At 41.0% G+C, this 25,012-nt stretch overlaps 1 protein-coding gene across 1 annotated transcript in view; it reads left to right on the forward strand.

The window, feature by feature from the left end:
* Window positions 1-17,882: 17,882 nt before the first annotated feature.
* The window catches only part of LOC138795239 (phospholipid scramblase family member 5-like), a 34,715-nt gene continuing 27,585 nt past the window's right edge, over window positions 17,883-25,012 (forward strand). The window contains exon 1 of the mRNA XM_069974232.1: window positions 17,883-17,895. Within this exon, the coding sequence (XP_069830333.1) occupies window positions 17,883-17,895 (13 nt within the window). The remainder of the gene's footprint in view (window positions 17,896-25,012) is intronic.

The following is a 25,012-nucleotide window of genomic DNA, read 5'->3' on the forward strand; positions in this document are numbered from 1 at the left end:
GCTGTCAATAGAGACTGAATGAGCATTATAGAAGGCAGTTAAGAGTTAAAGTGGCTCATGACATAAAATAATATACTGTATATTGCAAAGTGTGAAGTTGCACATTCTACCAAGAGAACGAAAGGTCAGCTGGGTAAAAATTTAGACTGACGTCCCCTGTCCGCATGGACACTGGAATGCTGGTAATGCTGCCACCAACTCCTAGTTTAGATATAATAATATTGGGTCAGAAGCCAGCCCTGTAGTGTGTAGCTATGGCCTGAGAACATTTGCCAACATGTAGACCTCCCATGGATGAAGAACATGGCTCGCTGCCAGGTCCCCAGTACATATACCCCTGCCAGACACCTCCTCCACTTTGTACAACAGTCCGATTCCCTCCCCTTTGGACTAAAAGCAAACACCCAAACAAATCCTAAAAGGGGTCATGTGGTGTGGTGTATGGATGAGGATTATCGCACCAAAAAAATGCCACTTGAAAGCTCTGCCATGAGAGACAACACATGTGGCTGCAGGATGTCCCGCACATATCACTGAGCTTGTTTTACTACTAGGGGTGACCGACTGTCATATGAGATAGCTCCTCAGATCATCAAACTAGCAGTTAGGGCAGTGTGTTACTTCAGAGCAATGACAGTAAGTCTCTTACAGTCTAGGTTTCTTGTTCGCAACACCACTGCAAGGCTGTCTGTCAATGAAAGAACAAGTAATAAGTGACACCAAATTCCCTTCCGTTAAGCACCTTGTAAAGGTCAGAGCAGTCACCAGGGGGTGTATTGAAGGTGTGTCTGGTGTGTGGACGGCATATTGTGCTTATCTTGACGATATGCTTATCAAACAATAAAACCATTCTGTCTACCGGTTGTCCGTCTGTCGTCTGTGTGCCCTCATGTAGCCACTCCTAACAGAAAGACCTAGATAGGGGGCAATTCATTGAAATGACCATTAGTGATGAGTGAACATGTTCGCAAATGTTCATATGTTCGTACAAAAATTACGCTCATTTCATGTTTGCCGATCACAAACAATTTGTTCGATGATCAGAATGGTTATAACAATCATTTTCAAACATATTCGAACTTGTGAACATACGCAACTGCGTAATTTACGCTTTGCACCTGATAATCTGTATGCATGTGTGTAGACCAAAACGTACGCTCTACTATACGTTCATTATTTGTTTGTGAATGTTTGGCAAACACGAACCGATCACTGTCTCTTTTTTTTTTTCTATTTTTATGTTCGCGTTCGGGATCTGAACCGAACATCAGGATGACCATCCTGCTACTCTCAGTCCAATGATGTGCCATAGAGGCCTGTCTAGCGGTCAACAGTCTCTCACCAAGAGGTACACTTACCAAAAGTAGCCTCTAAGAGCCTTTCAATAGGGGAGTAGAGAAAGCATGTTTATGCCCTCTTGTTGCAAGTCCATTTACATAGCAATTCAACATTTCTATCCGGACACAACATAAATATTGGTGAATGAGGGTTTGTTATTTGAATTTGTTGCTTTTCATTCAAATTATTGTTAAAAGTATCCAATAGCAAATTCTTGGCGTTGTTCTTTTTATTCTAAAATGATTTTGCTAAAATGATGTTAAACACCTGTCTCTGAATTGCCTACTAATTTTCCACATGAAATGACATGCTAGTTCCCTATCTCGATTGGTGACATGATTTTATAATGATAATTATACCTATAATTATTAATTAATTTGAGCTACAAGAATAATCATGTTCTTGGCAATAAACTCATTCAAAAGAAAAAAAAATAAGTAAAATTGTTTAGGATGTCTGCAGATTGTACTATAATATGGTTTAATATATGAATATGTAGATGCTGTTCATCCAAAACATATTAAGATCTAATATTGTGTTGGCTACTGCTAAAAAAAAAAAAACAACATTAGGGGTGGGGGCAGGGCGGTATAACCCTCTGAACTACTAGCAATATGTCCGAAACCGAAACCAAACATATTAACTGGCTCTTGGGTTTGGCCACTTCATAGTAAAATTGTTGAGTGTACAGTATTAGTAAATGTAGGCACTGCACATACTGACAGTAGCTCCCTGTGTACCTCGCAGCAATGATATCAGGCACCCCTCCTCCAGGCTGTGCTGTCCTGCTCTGTATGCTGAATGGTGATACTGTCCATAAGATGGCCAAGCATGGAGAAGTATGTGACCATGCCCCTCCCTCTGTGCCCTCCACTGAGCCTATATATGCATATGGTGGACACAGATGGTCACATGCTCCTTCATGCTTGACCATGTTCTGGACAGGATCACAGCTAAGCATAGAGATCAGGACAGCACAGCCTGGAGTAGGGGTGCCTAATATCAGTGCTGTGAGACACACAGGGAGCCACCATCAGTATGCGCAGTGCGTACATTTACCAATAATGGGTCCAACCCCTTTTTTTTTATATAGCTTGAAAAAGCTGACCTGCTCCTAATGGAGTCACAGAAGGCAAGAGCAAGTACAAGGTGATCCTTATGTACTATAAGGCTATGTTTCTTCTATATAAAAATGTCTTTCCAGACAGCCATCATTTTAGCATCAAATGATGGCTGTCTATCAGTAATGACGAGCGGAAATAATGTTCATGTTACTTTTACGTAGTGGGAACACAGCCTAAGGACCCTATTACACCAACAGATTTTTTAAGCCAAGGCCAGGAATGGATTTGAAAAGAGGAGAAATCTCAGTCTTTCCTTTATTACCTGTTCTCTGTGTATAGTCCATTCCTGGCTTTGGCTCAAAAAAATCTGTCAGATAATCTGTTGGCGTAAAAGGGCCCTAAGGCTATGTTCCCACATTGTGGAACATAGCAGGGGAATGCGACCATCTCAATAAATAGACGGGCACTAATAAAGATGATGATCTTTATTAGCGTCAGTCTATTGAACGAAATGGCTGTATTTTCCCAATATGTTTCCAAAGGGGTAACATAGCCTAAATCAGTAAAAACTTCTGAAGCAATAATGCTAGGCTATGGAAAGGTCAGATTTATCTGGCATATATGACTAATCTATGTAAGAAAATTAGTGCCCAAGAGAAAAAGGTTGATGTTCTATTTGGGAAATTTACTGGATGGCTGCCATTTAATGGCAAATATCAGCCCGTATTTCTAAAAAATTAGCTTTAAATAACAGCAACTATTTGCCATTAAATGGCAGCCATCCAATAAATTTCAACAGAGTGTGAACATAGCCTTTCTGTGTTCTCAATCCACTCCTAGTTTTGGTTGCAAAATACTGACCAAAATACTATGCAAAAATACTGTGTGGGAACATAGCCTTAGGCCACGTTCACACACTGTATTTTAGCAATAAACAATGGTCAACATTGCAGGTTGCAACAACAGCCATTGTTTATTGATAACGTGCCATTACATTAGAGTGTATTGAACAGCGACCGTAATGTACACACCCCGTATACACTACAGCCGTTGTTCACTGCAGCACAAAATAATTAACAGGTTTATTTTCTACGGCCGCAGTTTAGTGAACAGCGGCCATAGAAAATAGGCTGTGCTCACAGTGGAAAATACAGCTCCCGACCGTACTTTCCCCTGTGGTCTATGGTAAATTGTAGTGCGGGTACACCCGAATGTGCCCATGTTCCAATTAAAATCGAATTATGTTTATTCGTTTATCCATGTCAAACAATGTCTGATGTTCATACCCTGTGTGAACGTGGCCTTAGGCCACGGTCACACACTGTATTTGGTTGTTTATGAGCACTGATTAGCACTGCTTAACTGCATAGCAGTGTATAGAAAAACGGCTATAATGTATACACACTGTATACACTACGGCCGTTGTTCACTGCAGAACAGCTGTTGTTTTATGTGTGAACATAGCGCCTTAATATTTTCACACTAGATTCAGTAAAAAAAAAGAAAAGAAAATGGTATATATATATTTATAGTGGTATGTTTATCAATACTTATACATGGTCACTGTCACTTAAACAAACATTAGTATAAATAAAAAGTACAATGGGTTATAAGAAAAATTTTAATATATTTTATCAGAAAAAGTGTTTTTATTTATTTATTTATTTATTTAGTCAGACTCTTACTGCTTTTCCCTTCTAAACTCATCATTCTGAAAAACAGCTTTAGTATTTCTCAGTAATAATAAGGTTGAAAAAAGACAAGAGGCCATCAAGTTCATCAGTTCAGTGCTGGCTTCACTTCTTTGTGTGTTCAGTGTATGGCTATGTTCACACAAGTTTTTTCAGCTTCATTTAAAATGATGTCCGTCCTTTTGAGTCTAAAGTAACAGACATCATTTAGCTGTCTGGCCTCCACTGGCAGCTGTTTGGACATTATTCTAGTTTGGTTACTAATTCTCCTTTGGGTGTGGTTTCATTGAAAAGCCCATTGAATTTAATAGCAAAAACGGAGAAAGAATGGTGACAAAAGAAAAACTGTGTGTGAACAGCTAATAAAAAACATCCGCTGTCGGAAAGACGTCCGAAAATAAATGTCACAATCATTATTTTGATGTCCGTGGTGATAACATCCATTATTCAAAACATTGGGTGCATTGGACGTCCGTCTTTCCATTGACTTCAATGCAATGCCAATGCAGTCAATTAAATCGCAGCAAAAATGGATGCTTTTTTCCCCTCTATTTTTGACGTTGTTTCCACACCTCTGCACTGCTCCCTTAGACAACTGCTGTTTATACTGTAATTACAGCATAGAAAGTCTATCAGATTTGTAGCTAGTGTTTATTTTATCTGTGACAAAGATTCAGATTGTTGCCCTAGCCTTGTATATACCAGGGTAAACTATCCCCTTCTTTGACACCCAGCAACACTGGCACATGTCCGAGGTCCCAGCGCTCAACTGGTTTCTACAGGATAGGTGCTGTAACCGCAACAAGACAATAAAATAGCTAAAACGAAGACCTGGCATGGTTTGCTCAAGATAAACTGTGACACTTATTTCTTGGTTACCATATTACACAAACTTAGCTTAACACGAACCGCATTGTAATTTTAGTAACTCATCTACTTTTTTGAACAGCAGTGCGCCCTGCAGTTAACAATGAAGAGGATCTCTACACACTGGGAAGAAATAAAAAATAAAAGTAGGGTACACAAAGCCAGGATCTAAGCCGCAGCTGGCATTTAAATCAAACATTTTCTCTGAGGTCAGTTTGCTGCTTCCCTTCCATGTTAGTAGCTGGTGTAAAAAATACTTTTAAAGCTATAAATCTCACAGTGTACACAGAAAGAATTCAAGCTTTTAAATGTGTTGCCTTTGAAGCCGTACCGTATCACATCAAAGTATTTTCAAAGCAGTTTCCTGCAAAATAATTTAATAATTTTTTTTTCCATAGGATATGCATTTGATTTTCCTTTGAATTATATAAGACTGCAATCATTAGGTGGCTTGATTATAAGGCTGACTTGCAGTCCACAGTGGGCTTGCACCATGTTGATGTATGTTTCGGGCAGGGTTTACATCGTGCCTGTGCGATAGGGACTGTAGAGTAAAGAGCAAAATTTCCATCATCTGTATTTAATTTATTGCTATAGTGATTGTCTGTTTTACTGTGTAGTTTTAGAAAGTTTACTTTTTGGTGTAAAGTTAGGCTTGTTCGCATCTACATTGGCCTGTATGTTGTCCTACTAAAATGACAGCAGTGCTGGATTCATCACAGGACAAACACCAGCACCATCTGATAGACAGCTTTGACTATATGCTGATTGGTACCCTTGTGCAACAATCATGGGGTACCAATTAGTTAACATGGCAGCCAGAGGCCTTCTGAAGGCCTCCAGGCCTGCCATGTTAACAGAGTGTGCCTCAGGCAGACTGTAGTAGCACAGTGCCCATGTCACAGATCAATACAGTAGTATTACATTGTGCAAACAATGAAACAATTGCTTATCAATGTCCCCTAGGGTATAAGTGTAAAAAAAAAAAAAATACAAATATATAAAAACTCCCCAACATAATACAAATTGAAAACATCACTCCTATCCAATTTGCCAAAACAAAAAATTTTAGAATAAAAATGAATCTTGTTTGTGTGCTGAACTATAAATATTACATATAGATCTCACAGTGTCAACAAGAAAGAAAAGCAAAAACACCAGAATTTTAAGTAGTAAAACATAAAAACTAGATACATTTTTTAAATTTAGATTACCAGAATAATCATATTACTTTTATGACCAGCGTATAATCAAATCCCCCTCCACCAAATTTGAGAATTCGTAATTCTTTTTCACTCTTTCCCTAAAATTAATAATTGCAAATACAATTGCTCCCACATAAACATTTCCTCATATGGCTCTGTAGATGTGTAAAGCCCCTGTGGCTCTGTAAAAAAAAAAAAAAAAAAAAAAAAAAAAAAAACCTTCAAAGGTGAGGAGGAAAAAATAAAGATGCAAACATTTTAATTAAGTTGAAAGTCACTTTTTGTTACCAATTTGTACCGATATCCCCTCTCTTCGGGGATGTGCATTAGGTGTCACCGAGGGGAGGGATATTGGTACACTGGGGCATTAGGCCCACCTCCAGTGAATAGAGAGACCCTATTTGCACATGAAGAAACCTGCACAGATGGTGGTGATTTGAAAAATAGACCGTGCCAGGTGATATTAAAAAACAAAAAAAAAAAACATTTTCACTGCCTTAGGCCTCATTGACACATTCAGTAATTTTTTGGTTTTGGTCCACAAATACCGATATTTTTTCTCCATGATCTGTAGAAAGTGGTCCTTAATTGTATCCATAGTGCATCTGTATCAGCATAACGGGAGTAGAAACGTGCTACATGCTGGCTGGTTCCTGCGCTGTAATGTTGTTAAACAATGGCCGTTGAATTACAGCATTTGAACATAGCCTAAAACTGGAGAATATTATTGTTGTTATTATTATTGTTGGAGTGTGAGCCCTTAGAATCAATTCTGTTTGAGGCAGCATGTTATTCTATGTTCACACTGTGTTCAGTAATTCTGCACTACAGATATACTGCATACAGCAGTTAACTTTTATTGAAATGGTGGCGCCATAAATGGTGCGCTAGTGGAATAATTTGCTTTAATTATAGAATACATTGGGAGGCTGTTCTTAACCCCTTCAAGACAGAGCCCTTTGATGCCCGGATGTCCGGGTTAAATTAATGCAATGTTCCTCCCCTCTTTATAAGAGCCATAGCACTCTTATTTTTCCACCTACAAGGCTGGTTGGGGTGTCGTTTTTTTGCCATGATCTCTTATTTTTATTAATGTCATATTGGTGTAACAGAAAAATTTTGATTGCTTTTTATAAATTTTTTTCTGATATATACTTTAAAAAAAATCATGGTGTTTTTTGTTTGTTTGTTTGTTTATGCCGTTCAACATGCAGGAACAATAATGTTATATTTTAATAGATCGGACAATTCCACATGCTATGATATATAATATGTTTATTATTATTATTAATATTATTTTTTTTTTATATTATTAAAATGGGCAAGGAGTATTTTAAACTTTTATTGGGAGTGGGGGTTATAAGGGTTTTTTAAATACTAAAAAATTTTTAATACACACTTATTACACACTTTTTTAACACTTTTCTTCACAGTAAAACATGCAATCATTAGATTGCATGTAGTGATCTATGCTATGCCATAGCATAGCATAGATCTGTGTTATCGGCGATCTATGCATAGAGCCTGCCTGGGAGCATGCATAGATTGCCCATCTGACAGGATGGAGGTAAATGACTTACCCCCGCCCTCCGGTGCAAGCTATCAAGACCTCCCTCGGTAATAGGAGCTTGTCCTATCACTAAGTACTTTAAATGCAGCGATTGCTATAGATTGCTGCGTTTAAGGGGCTAATGACAAGCAGCTGCGGGATCGCAGCTGCCTGTCACTATGCTGGGCTCCCCGGACACTGAAGTCAGGAACGTAAATATACATTCCTATCTACCTATTACTGACGTGAAGAGGTTAAAAAATACTTTTGCTCTCTATTAAGTAGAGGTTAATGGGAAGAGGATATAGGCACCAGGTTGACACTAAGTGAAAAAATAGGTGGGCATTTAGAAGGCTTCTCCCATCCATAGGGCCCGTAATTTACAAAATGTGTGAATAAGCCCTTACTCTTGCTGGTTTCTGAACGGACCCCTGACCTCCTTTACATATTTCCTTAGTCTGTTAACTCTTTTCAAGCTACTAGACCTTTTTAGTGAAGTGTGCTAACATATCTTGTGTTCTCTCTTTGTATGTTTTTTCTGGTTACCTGACTTTGGCTTATTGTACCTTGACCTCACTACTTTGATCCAGATTTTGAACTCCACTTCTTGTTTGGTTTTGACCTCAGTCCATATCAGGGGGGTTCCAAGCAATAAGCTCAGGCAGGGATATTGTACAGAGATATACAAAACTGTTTGTTTTGTATGTTTATAACTCACCATAATAATAGACTTCTTCAGCACCGAATGAGGAAGGGTTATACAGTTGTCCTTTTGCCTATATTTCCTTATAGTACTGATTACACACTGTAAACCCATATTAATATCAGAATATCAGTCACCGTCTGACCAAACTTATTGTTGTTGGTCTGATTGACCATTTGAGATGGTAAGGGTCCATCTCCATGGTTGTCCACAGTCACTTAGGACTGTTCGAGGCAAGTAAACAGGGACACTGGGTGGGGAAAAGTTCAAGGTTCAACAGCTGTGTCCACCCCGTCCCATCTGTGGCCACACTCAGTTGTGACATGTATTGCTTTTCCGAAAAGAGAGAGAACATTTATTATATGGAGATACTCAACTATGTAAAGACAAAATAAGGCATCTCTATTAAAGTGCATGGGCTGGCAAAATTAATGTTTCATTGGCACAAAGCCGACACTATTTCTGTATGGTGTCACTTAGGGGACACTAGTACTGAAGAAACTACTAAGGTGGCAGTAAGGATCACTATTACAGAAGATATCGGGTAAATTGCCCAAGCAGAAACTAATATATTGCAATTCGTACAGAAATTTCTCAATTGTCCAAAACAGGCATGAGAACTGCTGAAGTCCTATTGGAACTGTAATTTTATATTTGTCAAATGGTTATATACTTAGTCAAATCATTGCTCTGGGCTTAATATTTGCTACAGTTTGTTTCAGCCAAGCATTTAGTTTCAACCAAAATACCCTTTCATTTATTACTTTTTCCACCATCCACACCTTAGTCCTGGAGTGTTCCCTATCCTTACTTTGCGCCGTCTTATTAAAACAAAAGACAACACCATGTATTAGAGAGATTCCAAGTCTATCATTTGGAGCACAGAATAAGTGGGCAGGTTAATCTCAGACTGGACGTAAAGTATTGGAGTCGTAGATGGCAACTGCAGTGTTTCCCTCTCACCGCTGTCACCTTAACAACAAATGAATAAGATCAATACATAAGACGGGACAATAGGAATTATTTCAGTCATTTGTGTCTTATGGCAGTAATTGCTTGATGGGAAGAGAACCGAAAGCTATTAAACTAAAAAGGAAAAATAAAACTTGCTCATAAAATATGACAGGTAATGTGAAAACCTGTGTTGGTCATGAGCGTTCTAAATCTAGATTAGCTCAATATTTCCATTCATTTTCTGTTTTAAAATGAAAAAGTAAAAGCGCCATGTTCCAACCCATTAAACCACTCTGATAGGAAAAGTAAGCGTTAGGAAATCATTTTGACAGGCAACACTTCTGCAGCAATGAGCAAGCCAGCCGACAGCAAAGTACATAGCTAACAAAAGCATTTTATCCACAGGCCAGTCCAACTCCATTGTAGCATAAGCACATCTACAGTGCTGGATACAACAGATGGCATAGTATCATCCGTATACAAATATTGACTATCCTGGGGTGCTGTCGAGACTTTGCATATTGTGGTGATTTAACAATTTCAGACACAGCAAAACTTGTTTCAAGGTGCTTTTCATTTTTATGAACTTTAAACAAATAAGCAGATGTTCCATGGATGTGTTTATTGATACATTTATTTTATGTAGATATAGATAGAATTCTGTATTTCTTCATCTTCTGTCAGGTATTATCTTGTGGTTTTTAACAATTCTTAACAACCAATGTGGCTGTTACTATAACTTTTTATTGCACACACCTTAAAGAGAATAGGTCGGCTTCAATCCACGTTCCAAATTGCTGACACTGTTATATAGCTGTTAGGTCAAGAATACACATGGTGCCTTTCATATATCCATCTGTGCTTCCAGAACATACTAAAATGCTTTTTTTTATCTGGTGCAGAGTCAAAAAGGCATTCCCAACCTTCTGAAGTGCAGCAAGATGGAATGCCTCCTAACTTCCCTTCCATCCCTATGACTGCTTGATTGACAGTTAGCCTTAGCAGGGTCAGGGTCTCCTTGATGCAACAGCTATCTGATAGTGTCAGAAGTTTGGAATCTGACATATTCTCATCAATGGCAATTCTGCATAGTTTTGCTCTGACATGCCCCTGCTTTTATATGGCTAGACTTTATGTAGGATACAAAAGCAAATCCTATCTGGTATTTAGTGCATGGTATTACAAATTGGAACTGAGCTGCAATACCACACACAAACTGAGTGGCAATATTTCTGGATGAAAGCAGCTATGTTTTTCCAGTGCTGGATAATGCTGCGTTTACACGTAACGATTATCGTACAAATTTGCACGATAACGATCGAATTCGAACGATAATCGTACGTGTAAACGCAGCAAATCGTTCCGTGTGAACAGTCGTTCGCCGATTTAACCAATGTGTGAGATAGGCTTAAGCGTTCGCAAAACGATCGCACAACAAATTTTCCGTACGATATATCGTACCGTCTGTATCATATGTATCGTCTAAACGCTGCTCGTTATGAAAAAATAATCGTCACTCCGACATCGTTAATCGGACGATCGTGCCAATTATCGTTAAGTGTAAACGCACCATAAGTCTTTTAAATCTTCAGAAAATAGCATAAACAGAATGACTTGCTCTGGTGTACAAGGTACATTTGTGAATTGGTTTGATTTAGAGATGAGCAAAGTAGCTGAAGATTTGTTTCACGAGGTTTGCGAATATTGGGTCGGATTCGATAAAATGTACGATTCGAATACAAACAAATCTCATTAAAACAGCCAAACTATAGTGGCTACAATAGACAAATTATTACAGGGCACAGACACTTTAGGCCACACCAATTTGACACAGGGCTGCAGGTTTAAAAGATGTTTTTTAGGACAATAACTGCATCACCTGTCAAACTGACCCCAGGACAGATCTTGGATTAAAAACAGCTGAACGAAATTACAAATGGTTTGGAGGGGGCAGATTGTGGGTATAGAGTAGCTTTAAGTGTCAAGTTCATTTTATTTTCAATTAAATTCATTTCAATTATAATTTTAATTTTAATTCAATTTTAGATCGATTTAAGTTAATTTAAAAAATTTATTTTAAATGCCCAATGGCGTAAAATTACACTTTCTCCCAGAACAGCAGTGGATATTGGTAAATGAGCGGCGTAAAATGACACTTTCTCCCAGGACAGCAGTGGACATTGGTGGACCAGCGGCATCAAAATAACTGTTCTCCTAGGACTGCAATGAACATTGGTGAATCAGCAGTGTAAACTTACCTTTTCTCCAAGCATCCATTGGGCGCGGGTGGTTTAAAAGCATTAAATGACACCTTCTCCCAGAACAGTAGATATTTCAAAGCAGAAACCCTATTAAGGGCAATGGTTCTAGAAGGCTCAAGAAAAGACACCTAGAATGGGCAGGGGCATCACTCTGAGGGCCCTATAACAGGGGACAATTACCATGTGGAAAATTGTTATAACGTTCGAATTTAAACTATAATTATTCTGTGTAATTGCAGGCAACGATTGAAAAATCGTTTGCTATCATTGATCGTTCATTTAGATCTGACTCTAAAATCATTGTTAATTGTTTGCTGTAATTCCACATTTGTTCACTAATCGTTCAGTGTAATGGTGCGTTTACACGAAGCGATAATTGGCCCGATCGTACGATTAACGATGTCGGAGTAACGTTTTGTTTTCATAACGATCAGCGTTTAGACGGTACGATATATCGTACGGAAAAATCGTTTTGCGATCACGCGCCCGCAGCCCGGCCTGCCCGCTGCCAGGCCCCCGATCATCCGCAGCCCCCTGCGCCGGCCCGATCACCACCCCCGCTGCTCTCATCGCCACCCCCGCTGCTCTCATCGCCACCCCCGCTGCTCTCATCGCCGCCGCCGCTGCTCTCATCGCCACCCACCGCCACTCCGGTCGCCCCCCCCCCACCGATGCCGCTCCGGTCGCCACCCCCGCCGCTACGATCGCCACCCCCACCGCTACGATCGCCACCCCCGCCGCAGCTCCGGTCGCCCCCCCCCCCCCCCGCCGCTCCGATCGCCCCACGGTCATACGTTACCTGCTCCGCGCAGCAGGTCTTCAGCCATCCCCGACTCCGCTCTTCAGTGCACTGATTGGCTAAAGAGGGGAGCCAGGAATTTCAAACGGCTCCTCTTCAGCCAATCAGTGCTCCTCTTCGGCACTGATTGGCTGAAGAGGAGCCGTTTGAAATTCCTCTTCAGCCAATCAATGCAAGGCAGCACTGATTGGCTGAAGAGGGGAGCCAGGAATTTCAAACGGCTCTTCTTCAGCCAATCAATGCAAGGCAGCACTGATTGGCTGAAGAGGGGAGTCGGGAATTTCAAACGGCTCCTCTTCAGCCAATCAATGCAAGGCAGCACTGATTGGCTGAAGAGGGGAGCCGGGAATTTCAAACGGCTCCTCTTCAGCCAATCAGTGCTGAAGAGGAGCACTGATTGGCTGAAGAGGAGCTGTTTGAAATTCCCGGCTCCCCTCTTCAGCCAATCAGTGCACTGAAGAGCGGAGCCAGGGATAGCTGAAGACCTGCTGCGCGGAGCAGGTAATGTATGACCATGGGCCGGCGGGGGCAATAGGGGCGGCGGTGGCGACAGCGGGGGGGGTGGCGGCGGCGGCGACAGCGGGGGGGTGGCAACCGGAGCGGCGGTAGGCGATCAGAGCGGCGGAGGTAGCGATCGGAGCTGCGGCGGGGGGAGGGCGACTGGAGCGGCGGGTTGTGATCAGAGCGGCGGCGATGAGAGCGGCGGGGGTGGCAATCGAGCCGGCGCAGGGGGCTGCGGATGAGCGGGGGACCGGGCTGCGAACGGGGGGCCAGGCGGCGGGCGGGGCTGCGGGCGGCGGGCGGCCTATCGCCCGACGACTTTTTACACTGAACGATCGGCAAATTTTTTGCGAGCGACGAACGACGATTTGATGACATGTTGAAAGATCAAAACGGACGATTTCTCGTTCGTCGTTTGATCGTTCGCTGCGTTTACACGTACGAGTATCGTTCGATTTCGATCGTTATCGCGCAAATTCGCCCGATAATCGTTACGTGTAAACACACCATAATTTCAAATCATTCCTTTTGCTGGAGCCAGATGGAGTAAATAATTGTAGTAATGAGCATTTTAACAATTGTAACTAAGGGCCCTTTTACACAGAAAGATTATCTGACAGATCATCTGCCAAAGAGTTGAAGCCAAAACCAGGAACAGACTATAAACAGAGATCAGGTCATAAAGGAAAGCCTGAGATTTCTTCGCTTTTCACATCCATTCCTGGCTTTGGCTTCAAATCTTTGGCGGATAATCTGTCAAATAATCTTTCTGTGTAAATGGACCCTAACAATCATCATTTTGTCTAATATTGTGAATAATTTTAGGTTAATGATAAACAATGGGCCATTCAAATGCCCAAAAAAATGGAAATAAAAACTTAGTCAACTGGAATAAACTTAAAGTGACTCTGTACCCACAATCTGACACACACACCTAAACCACCTGTACCTTCGATAGCTGCTTTTATTCCAAGATCTCTACTGGGGTCTGTTCAGCAGGTGATTAGGCTTTTGTTCCGACAGCATCTGCGCTCGATCGTGATGCCTGTGATCCCGGGTGCATAGTTGCGCTCCCGGGAATATGCGGCCAGGGTATTCCAGGGAATTCCAGATTGATTCCCTGGAAAATCCTGGCCGCATATTCCCGGGATCGCAACTATGCACCCGGGATCACAGGCATCAGGATCGAGCGAACTGCTTTCAGACCAAAAGTCTGAACAGTTCGCTCATCTCCACGGGTAATGCAGTTATTGTCCTAAAAAACAACTTTTAAACTTGCAGCTCTGTGTCAAATTGGTGTGGCCTAGAGTGTATGTACACTAAGCTTGTACTGCCTCTCCGTCACTCCTCCCCGCCCTCTTTATAATTAGGAATGCCCCTGAGTAAGATTTCTCCTAATCACCACTTATCTAAACACTGCACAGGTGCCTTAACGATCCAACACATGTGCAGTGTTCAGACAAGTGATGATTAGGAGAAATCCTGCCAGGAGCATTCCTAATGGTGAGGAGTGCAGGGAGGAGAAACGGAGAGGCAGTGCAAGCCTAGGGCACACACACTCTTGGCCACACTAATTTGACATATTGCTGCAAGTTTTAAAGTTTTTTTTTTTTAGGACAATAACTGCATTACCTGCCGAAAGGACCCCAAGACAGATCTTGAATTAAAAGCAGCAATCCGAGGGTACAGCGGTTTTGGGGGGGCAGATTGTGGGTACAGAGCCACTTTAAATAGACCGGAAAACAACCCACAAATGCACAGACCATGTGATGGAGAATGGAATACAGAAAAGGCCAGATTCAAGAAGGCTTTACACTGATTATATTAAATAAAAGAGTGGCAAATTTTCCAACTACCTTAAGTTGGAGAAGGTTTTATCACTGTACTGTAATTTCTTTAAAAAAAAAAAAAAAATGATATGGCGGAAATAATGTGTTCAAAACCTTGCTGAATCTGGACTTCAAGACATGCATACATATCAACACCAGGTTATTGATTCAACAAAGTGCAAGGCGCTACCCATGCACTATAAATGAGACATGGTAACCTGCCTTTCAGCAACAGAAAGCTGCTGGTAGTAGCTATTAAAGTTTCTTATAATCATGCTTAGAGGACATCATCCTATGTGAAATACACCAAGAACATCAAGAACCCTTCCTATAGCTTTAAAATACTCAAAAAAGCTTGTAAAACTTCACACAACAAGTACCCTATCAGGTACTCTGCGATCTCTAAGTACCCTTGTGATATCTTAAAAACCCTAAGTTACCATGCGTGCCCTGAAAAATGAGACATGAATAGTAAGATTTCTTGGCACAAGTGCCAGTGTTGAAACCTCATGGCTATGGTAAACAATAAGGTAAATGTCCTCTTTGTGACCATAGTCATAGGGATGTTTGTCTGGATAATCCAGTTCTTGGGGCATGGGTTGTACATTGAACTTTGCTTAGGTATTGAGCTGCTGTGGATAATGTATGCTATGTTGGAAATGTTTTGTCATGGGCATTAAATGTAAAGATTGGGGGGAGGGAGTTTTAGCAAAGGAGTGTAAAGTATAACTGTCTCAGTTGCTCCTAGCAATCAATCAGATTCAACTTTTTATTCTTCACAGGTTCTTTAGAAAATGAAAGGTGGAATCTGATTGGTCGCTAAGGGGAACTGAGCATATTCTACATTGCACCTGTATGATAAATCTCCCCTGTTTTTTTTTTTTATTTTAAATACATATAAATTTACTATGGAAATTTGCAACAGAAATATCCTAATAATTTGAGGGGTAAAATTACTTTTTAGGTTATAAAACTTAAAGTGAATGAATGTCAGGGACTTTACTTTGAGGGAGACTGGCATATGCCCTGGGGGTCCCAGTTCATCCAATTAGTGGGGTGGTGGTGCTCCATATGCTAACACTTGGAAACGGTGTCTGAGTTTGGACCCAAAACCTGACCCACTTTCTGGTCACATATTTTATAGATGTCGGAATGGTCTTTTCCACCACGGAAGAACTGCCACCCCACTGATGTCAGTGGGCAGTTCTTCCGAGCAGACACACTGGTAGCCCTTTCTTGAATGCTGCTGCTGCAGCCTTGTGGTGCCTGTTTGGTGCCAGGGCCTTGCTAACGTCTTTTGGCTGATGCTCTTTTTCTATCCCTTTTCCTTTCTGAATCCTTAGATGGAACCAGACACTGGTTCTGAGGCACAGACAGAGCTTCATCCTGATGATGCACAGGATGTCATTTGTGGATGTGGATCCCACGTGGGGTCTTCTTCATCATCATCAATCCAACAACATAGAGTAAAGAAGTTGCACTCACCCACAATGTCTTCTAATACTTTAGTTTATTCTTCTTAAAGGACGGACATAGTGCAGACATGAACAGACGCTACGTGAACGGAGTGGTGACAGCCTGTTTCACGCTCTAAGGCGCTTCTACGGACATCATCATCATCTTCTTAATAATCTGGCACAAAGCTCCCCTCTCCCAAGCTCAATTCCTCCATAGTCATGCAGTACAATCCCGTGCTTTGCCTATAAGCTGCCCCTGGCTCTTGTGACTGCTCTTGGAGATGTCAACTACAGCTGTCTGAACACTTTCTTGTTGCCTCTCAAGACATTTCTTAAAAAGGTCCTCCACATCTAGTGTCTCAGTGTCTAGGGATTCTGCTAGGCTCAGCAAGAACTCTCCCTCTGATGGCACTGGCAAATGTAATTGCGTCTCAGACACTTAATCACCACACCCTTGAATGTGTGTTTGACTGGGACCATTTTCTGCCATGTTTAGTGAATTTCTTTAATGAATCGCTGTGAATTCACTTCGCAGAACATAGCAAATTAACAGTGTGATTCACAGCGAATCTGACTTTGCTCGTCTCTACTTTTATATACCATATAAAATAATGCCATATACTGAATAAAATAAAATTAAAAAAATGGGAACAATAATTAACACACCTCAAAATAATGCTATACTTAAGCACCCCCCCCCCCCCAATAAATAAATAAAGTTGTGCCCATTGGACAGCATGACCAGGTTGAATGGGGAGGGGGGGAAATCCTATGGTGTTCTTGTCTTCTTGTAGCATTCAACAACATCTACATACTGGGGATGCTGATAAAGTGAGCTATGGCAATATTTCTTTTAAGAAAATGAAAATACAATTACCCTCATTTACTAAACCTAGTATTTTTAGTACGAGATGGTTGCAATGATGTGCGTCAAAGATGAATGTCATACAATAAATAATGAACAGGAATAAAGTAAGAGAAGGGAATCAAGGAACACTAAGTCATGTAGCTGGAATGGGTTAAAGAAAAAAAAATCAAGTCAAGGATAAGTAATGTGCTTTTCGACACCTGAGTGACACACAAGAGTAATAATTTAACTGTAGAATTAAAATGAGATTGTTTTCATTGTATGTTATTAATTGTCTATGAATAAATCCAATCAATCACCAATCTGATGGAGAAGAAAAGCTCCTGCAGATGGCAAACTGCTGTCAGGTCTCATTTCCCAGCCATGTGTTTCTACATTACAAAACACCAGAGATGTCTATGGAAATCCCTGCCCGTGAACTCTTTTAATATGAATCATTGCATAATTAAGTGCTAGATATAAACAAAACAGTACAATTGCACATGATAACCCACCATTCCTTCCTGTGCACTAATTCATGCTTCTGTGTATCCAGTATGTAGTGCGCACTGACAAGCGATATCCCATGAATATTTCTTCTAATTGATTCCCTTGTTCTGTGAGCTGTAGTCATAATATACATGAGTTTGCAACATGAGATGGAAAAGCTGCTCCCTACCTGTTCTTGTGGAACATAACACCAGGTAGGAAGCCTCTGAAGTTACTCTACCTGCTGAGATCTGCCTTCCATTCAGCAGAGAGAAGAAGGTATTGCTTTTAACCTAGCTTTCTTTGAAGAGGTGGCTTAGGCACTTCCATGGCTTCTCAAGGTAAGTCAATAAACAATGGTTCTTGATTTTAAGCAGGCATTGATTATGCAGTCACACAATACTGTATATCAGGCTAGTATAATGAAGAGTAGCATCAGACCAGCGCAGCATGTTTATTTATGATCACCTCTCATTTTGTTTATTTCATATTTATAGCTTTATCTTATTTGTTTTCCTCCAGATGAAACACATGCACCTTCATGAGCACATGTATATTGTATTTTAGAAGAAAGAACACATTCATGCAACAATGTACTTTCTAGTATTATACTTGGAATCTGGTTTTTTTTATCTACATTTTTGCATCTATATGATGGCCGCAATACCTAGACTTTCCATGGTTCTACTGAACTTAAATCACTATAGTAACCTATGATCTCGATCCCATTCAAGTTTTGTGGCTGAAATTAAAAATCTCTAAGGCCATGCTCCTATCTGATAAGAACCCTACCTTCTCTGTATATGTTAGAATACTGGCAGAATAGCATGGCTGCATATACCGCAGCAAACCTGTGCTGAGTCCAATGAGTTTTAATAGCTCAAACATAGCCTACTAATTATTATGTTTAGTCTATATCCAAACATATACTGTTATTTTGAGGAACTCCTTCATTAGCCAACTACACCTTGTCCTTTGACCTCAAAGAACTCGACAGACTTACACCTTTATTATAGGTCAGCGTATCGTTCTTATGGTTTGATGGTATATATCCCAAATGTACAGTCCTTTTCAGAAAACCCCTCAGATATGCTTTATTTAGTCTCATTTGTTTGTCTCTTAATGGATTCCATTGTAAAAGCTAGAATTGCAAAATATAAATTCAGACACTAACTGATTGCTTTGGGTAACAAGGTCACTTTCCTTGAAAGGTTTTTAGTGTTTACTTTGAAGCAAAACTTACATACAGACAATGGGCTTTATACATGTGAACTCTTCTTAAAAATAAACAGATCGATGAAACCTCAGAATTTACTTATAACTATTAAAACATAGAATCTGAGCAAGATCCTATTAGAGAGCTCAGCTACTATGTGCATTATTTCTGAATCTGTGCCTAAGGACCATATTGCGCAGTCTGATTACTAGTGTAAGCAAGTGCCAATCTGCTAGATTGGAGCTCGCTTACTGAGCCTATTACATGGCCGGATGATTGTGCAAAACGAGGGCTGCATGGACGTTGTTAGTGATGTCTGTGTAGCCCTTGCTTTAAAAATGCAAAATAATAAACTTTATACTCACCCGTTCATGCTCCCGGAAATCCTTCAAGCTTCTGGCTTATCCCCACAGCCACCGCTGGTACTTCAGAGCCGGTCTATGAAGTGGTAGGCCAATCATTGGCTTAGTGGCCTGTCACTTTAGAGAATGACTTAGAAAAGCCAGCGGCTGTCAGCTCAGGGCTTGCTTTCTCTTTGTTCCCTGCTCACTGCGTGTCCTATCACATGCAGAGAAAGAGAGTGGGGAGCAGCAGGAAGGGGAGCCCCAACGATCCTTAGATAAATTGGACAGCCCATTGAAGTCAGCAGCAGTCTGCTGCCAACCAGCTTCCTATTATGCAGAGTGATGTGCTGTAGATCATCGCTTACCAATTCAACATCATCATTCAATATGCGCTTTTACATTAATCCATTATCGGCCTGAACGGTTGGTAATCAATAAAGATGAGCAAACCTCGAGCATGCTCGAGTCCATCCGAACCTGGTTGTTCGTTATTTGATTAGTGGGAGCTGCTGAAGTTGGATAAAGCCCTAAGGCCATGTAGAAAACATGGATATAGTCATTGGCTGTATCCATGTTTTCCAGACAACCTTAGAGCTTTATTCAACTTCAGCAGCTGCCACTAATCAAATGCTGAACAATCGGGTTTGGAAGGACTCGAGCATGCTCGAGGTTCGCTCATCTCTAGTAATCAACCAACTGGGGCTCATAATTGTTCAGCATAATAGGGCCTGAAGTGGTTCAACCCTGGCAGTTGCAATGCACATATGACCCAGCACTGGTACATTGCATTGTGTTATGTAAATTGAGCTACCACAATGTTCAGTTCCGTTTACCGTAAGGCTTCATGCACTTGTATTATGTAGCCATGTAGTAGGGATATTTAATACTGTGCCAATAGGCTGCTTTTAAGCTACTGTATAATGTTCTTTTATGTGCTTCCAGACATGTATGTTTTTTTTTCTTTAATGATGGTCAGTTATCATATACAGATATGCCCATACTGACCTTATCTCTATTTTAGTTAGATACACCATTTTTTAAGAAACCCATTCAACAAAGTACAACATTCTAACTGGACACTGGAAAAGCTTTATTGACATAACAGTCACTGAGCGTTCACACAAAGACAACACATATGCACCTTGTGCCAGAGTTCCAATGTTGTGGAAAGCTGGTTATCTCAACATACCTCTCAGGATAAATTAAGATTAAGGTCCAATTATGCGAAGCGCAACGCTTAGTGTAATAGAAGATAACAATCAGCTGACATGCTTGATGTCGGCTGACCGTTGTCTTTCAACATATTGAATCAACGACGAAGATAGCAACGATATGCTGCCGTCATTCCGTGAAATAGGAGCGGTGGCAGCAGACTACCGCTACCCTTAATGGGCTGCCCGGACAATCTAGCAATCACCCAGACAGCTCCCCCCGCAGATCCCTGCGGCCCACCAGGTCTTACTCACATGTAACAGCGCCTGCAGTGTGCAAGGAACGAGGAGCAAGCGAGCGCTGACTTGACAGGTCGGCACTCATTTGCTCCTCTTAATTGCCCCATGTAATAGGGGCTTTAGAGTTAAGAAAGCACACACCTTCACGGAAGATGCTGACAGATACACTTTGAGGCTATGTTCACACTGCGTATAAGTCCAGTCGTAGTGCGAACCGCGAATATACGCACGTAGTTTTGAGGTTGATGCGTTCGCTTGAAAGTATACGATATACGCTCGCACAATGCACACTACGTATGAGCTTACGGCCGGATCGTATGCGGCGCCGTGAAAAATGAACAAGACCATTGTTTGAGGAAGGAAATGTTGAAACTCACGGCCGTTGATTTCCATGCGGTCCCGTACGAAGTACTTATTTCAGCCAAATTGAACTTGATTTTTCGATCCAAAAGGTTCTGTGAGTTTTATTGGGCTGGGCGAAGATTTCCAAGTAAATGACCTGTTTCAGATCGCTTTGAAACAAGCTAGGGAAGCATAACTGTACTACGGGCGTATGTTCGCGGTTTGTAGTTTCAGCCGCACATGTACGACGGCGTACGAAATGCGGCCGGACTTCCTACAAAGTGTGAACATAGCCTAAAGGTGTTGTTCTACAAAAACAAGTTATTTCCTATCATCAGGATAGGGAATAACTAAGGGCCCTTTTTCACCGGACGATTATCGTTCGCATAATCGTTAACGATCTCAAACAACCGCTATTGCGAAAGACCTGAAAACGTTCACTCATTTCTATGGAACGATAATCGTTACTTATCGTATTTGCGATCGTTTTTTCTTCACTATTTCTTTGCAATTGCGTTCGTATCTACTTCGAACGACCGAACGACGTCTTATTCAATGCAAACGATTTGCAAACGTTTTACAAACGAGCATCGATAAAAATAGGTCCAGCTCTTATAAAGCGATCAACGATTTCTTGTTCGGTCGTTAATCGTTAACTGCATTTCAACCAAACAATTATCGTTTAGATTCGAACGATTTAACGATAATCTGAACGATAATCGTCCTGTGGAATAGGGCCCTAACTGAATACAACTTCTGGCATCCCTCACAATCTGGAGTGAGGGGATTTGAGTCTTTCCTGACAACATGGCAGTGGCTACACAAGAGCACTGCTGTTCTATTCATTACTTACAGGTATCACCAGACGTAGCCAAGTACAGTGCTTGCTATCGCCAGTGGCTCACATAGAGAATGAATGGAGTAGTGGTCATGTGATGGTACCTTTGCTTAATTGAGCAGAGAGAGCTGGGTCCCTGTTTTTAAGATTGTAGGGGTTCCAGTGATCTCTGTTAGTTATTGGCTATCTAATAACTTGTTTTCTTGGGACAGGATATTTCATGTGCATTTTGGCTAATAGTATAATATACTTGTCATACCTGTCCCTATTATAAGGTGTCCAGCATGTTTATGTAATGGATTCACTTTAACCCATTATCCTTATCCATGATGTTTCTCCCACATTCAGTAACACAGCTACTTTCAGGGGTGTAGCTATATTAGGCAGAGATATAGTAATCGCACTTGTACCTGTGGGGATCCAAAGAGCCTGCTCAACCCTTATAAAGAACCATTCCCCCAGATGTTCACACCATGTTTGTGTAACTGACTACTTGGTTCTCCAGATTCATCCCACATTCATTAAACATTAAAGAAAACAGTATATTTGCTTCCTATAAAGTTAACTCAGTGTGTGTCTGAGATAATGAAAGCAGCTTGTGAGCCCCATCAAGGACAAAGACAAATCCGGCAATGACAAAAAAACGGTACATTCCTGCAGATTATCCTTTCACTTTATACATATCATAAGTGATATCCTTATTATTGGAATTGCTGTCTTTCCAAGCAAAACCCCCCTAATGCTGCTATTAGCAATTTTTAACGATTAAAGATAAATGAAAACCATGATTGCTTATCGTTAACCTGAAATCATTCACCATATTACACAGAACAATGGTTGTTAGTTACGATCGTTACAAAGATTGTTACTATAATCGTTTACTCCATTTGATCCCAACAAAAGAAGGAAAGATTTAGAAGAACACTAAACGATTAGTGAACAAATGCAGAATTACAGTAAACGAATGCGGAATTAGGCTATGTTCCCACTACATAAGAGACCAGCCGTTCTGTGACCCATCCGGGTCAAGGAACGGCCAGTCTCTGCAAAGATCATTCTTTAAGTACCGGCCGGATGATCTTTCCAACCGCAGTGTTCTGATGCGGGCGCATCAGTGCACGCCCACATCAGAACTTTCCATAGCACACAATGAAGCAGACGGCCGGAGCCGCTTGCTTCATTGTGTGAACTGACAGATCTTTCTGCAGCCGCAATTCAATGAATTCGATACCATGGGGGACATTTATTAAGTCCGACGTTTTTTACGACGGACTTAAAAATGTCCCCGCATCTCCGGCACTACGGAGATTTATGTAGATGCGAACTGCCTCTACATAAATCACGTGCGCGCCGGGCGCACGGCTGGAAACCTATGTTAGCTGAGAGCTGGAGTAGGTTTCCTGCGTATCTTTAACACAAAGCAATGATAAATCGTGCGGACTCTGAGTCCATGCCCCCCGTTCCGCCCCCTCCACACCTCCTCCCCGCCCCCCTGGCGTACGAGGCAGAAAGTGCCGATTTGCGAATATTTTATTGACAAAACGTCCATTTTGCGATTGTTGCCTGTTATTACACAAGACGATTATCGTTTAAATTCGAACGATTTAACGATTTTCTGCACGATAATTGTCCCGTGCAATAGGGCCCGAAGAATACAGCTACATGTAGAAAGATGGATTAATGGGTCGCCTACGGAAATCTTAAAATCCCTGTAGCCCATCAGTGTATTCTTGGAGGTTTTTGACTTCTAATACCAAATTGCTATTCTACAGTTCTATGTATATATAGTGCAGGTTCTGCCAAGATGATTTAAGAACATCCATTTGTTTGAGCCTATGGTCTATTACAAGATGTACAAGCGGTATAAAAAGATCAGGGGATACAAAGCCCCTTTAGGAAAAACCCACACAGTTAATGAACTTCAAAAACAGGAAACAAGCAAGTAGACTTCAGTGCAGATTGTTAAGTTACTATGTAGCAAATTCAATTCAGATAATTTAATTACCTCTTATCATGAACACAAAGGAACCGAGCAATGAGATACTGAAGCTGCACAACTGAGTGGAGATCAGTGTATGAATTATTTACAGCATACTTATACATTTTTAAATAGCAACTCAAAGAGGTTTTGGAAACTTTTTCAGGGTGGTCTGGCAATAGACAATAGAAAGGAACAGTGGCAGGAAGAAGTGATATGGAGCAGCCAGACTTTCTTGTGATGTCAGACACTGAAGTGTTTGCTGTTCCATTATGTCTAATTAACACATAAGAGACAATGTGCAGTAAAAGGCATTTACTGAATTCACTAATTTTCAGAATAGCTAAGCTGGGGAAAAAGAAGACTTCACAAAAGGCATTTCACTCACTGGCATTAAGAATGTCAGTACAGCAATTATCTATACTGATTAGTGGAAAGCAGCGGTTGTTAGCAGAGTAATGGAAGCAAATGATAACAGAATTGACACTCCACTTCTAAACTAAAGAGAAAAAAACAGCACAACCTTTCCGGAAATAATAGAGCTGTCAACTGTGGTTTGTTAAAGGACAAAGTAGCCGAGAAAAATAAGACGTTAAAAATGACCACTGCATCACCAGGTTTTTATATATACAAATTACACGTGTGCGCTTAGTGACATTTGGCATTGTTGGGCGAAATCTGCTAGCTAAAAGGGTGACTACCTGAAATAAAAAGAAACTCTTAAAATAGTGAGGATAATGGGATAGTAGTTTTCTTTATGCCCATATTTAAAACCCTCTTATGGAACCCAAAATTTTCCTAAATTATAAATAATATTAGATATATAATGTAAGCCTGTAACTAAGGTTCATATTCTGGGACCTTCTTATCCTTGTATAGCAAGTTTTGATGCACGCTCCATTGTGTGAACTGACAGGTTCTCTACGGTCGCTATTTAATGAATAGCGGCCGCAGAAAACTGATATGCAACAACGGTCGTGATTTCTACAACACATACATTGTGTGAACATGACCTTAGGGTAGAAACACATATACTGTATCCGCAGCGGATTTAACGATGCGAGTTTGGAGCAAAATCCGCTGCGGATACCATCACTGTTAGTTTCGATGTGATTCCATACTCGCAGCGGTATGTAAATGCCGGCTCCCCTAACGCCCCAGTCACCGGGAACATAGTTTACCTGATTCGCGCTCCAGCTGCATGTGAGGCTCCCGGAGGTCCCGCTCAGCCAATCAGTGACTGTCGTAGGGCCGTGCAATGATTGGCTGAGTGGGACCTATGGGGAGCT

The sequence above is a fragment of the Dendropsophus ebraccatus genome, chromosome 6, assembly GCF_027789765.1.
Source record: "Dendropsophus ebraccatus isolate aDenEbr1 chromosome 6, aDenEbr1.pat, whole genome shotgun sequence".
NCBI classification, from domain to species: Eukaryota; Metazoa; Chordata; class Amphibia; order Anura; family Hylidae; genus Dendropsophus; species Dendropsophus ebraccatus.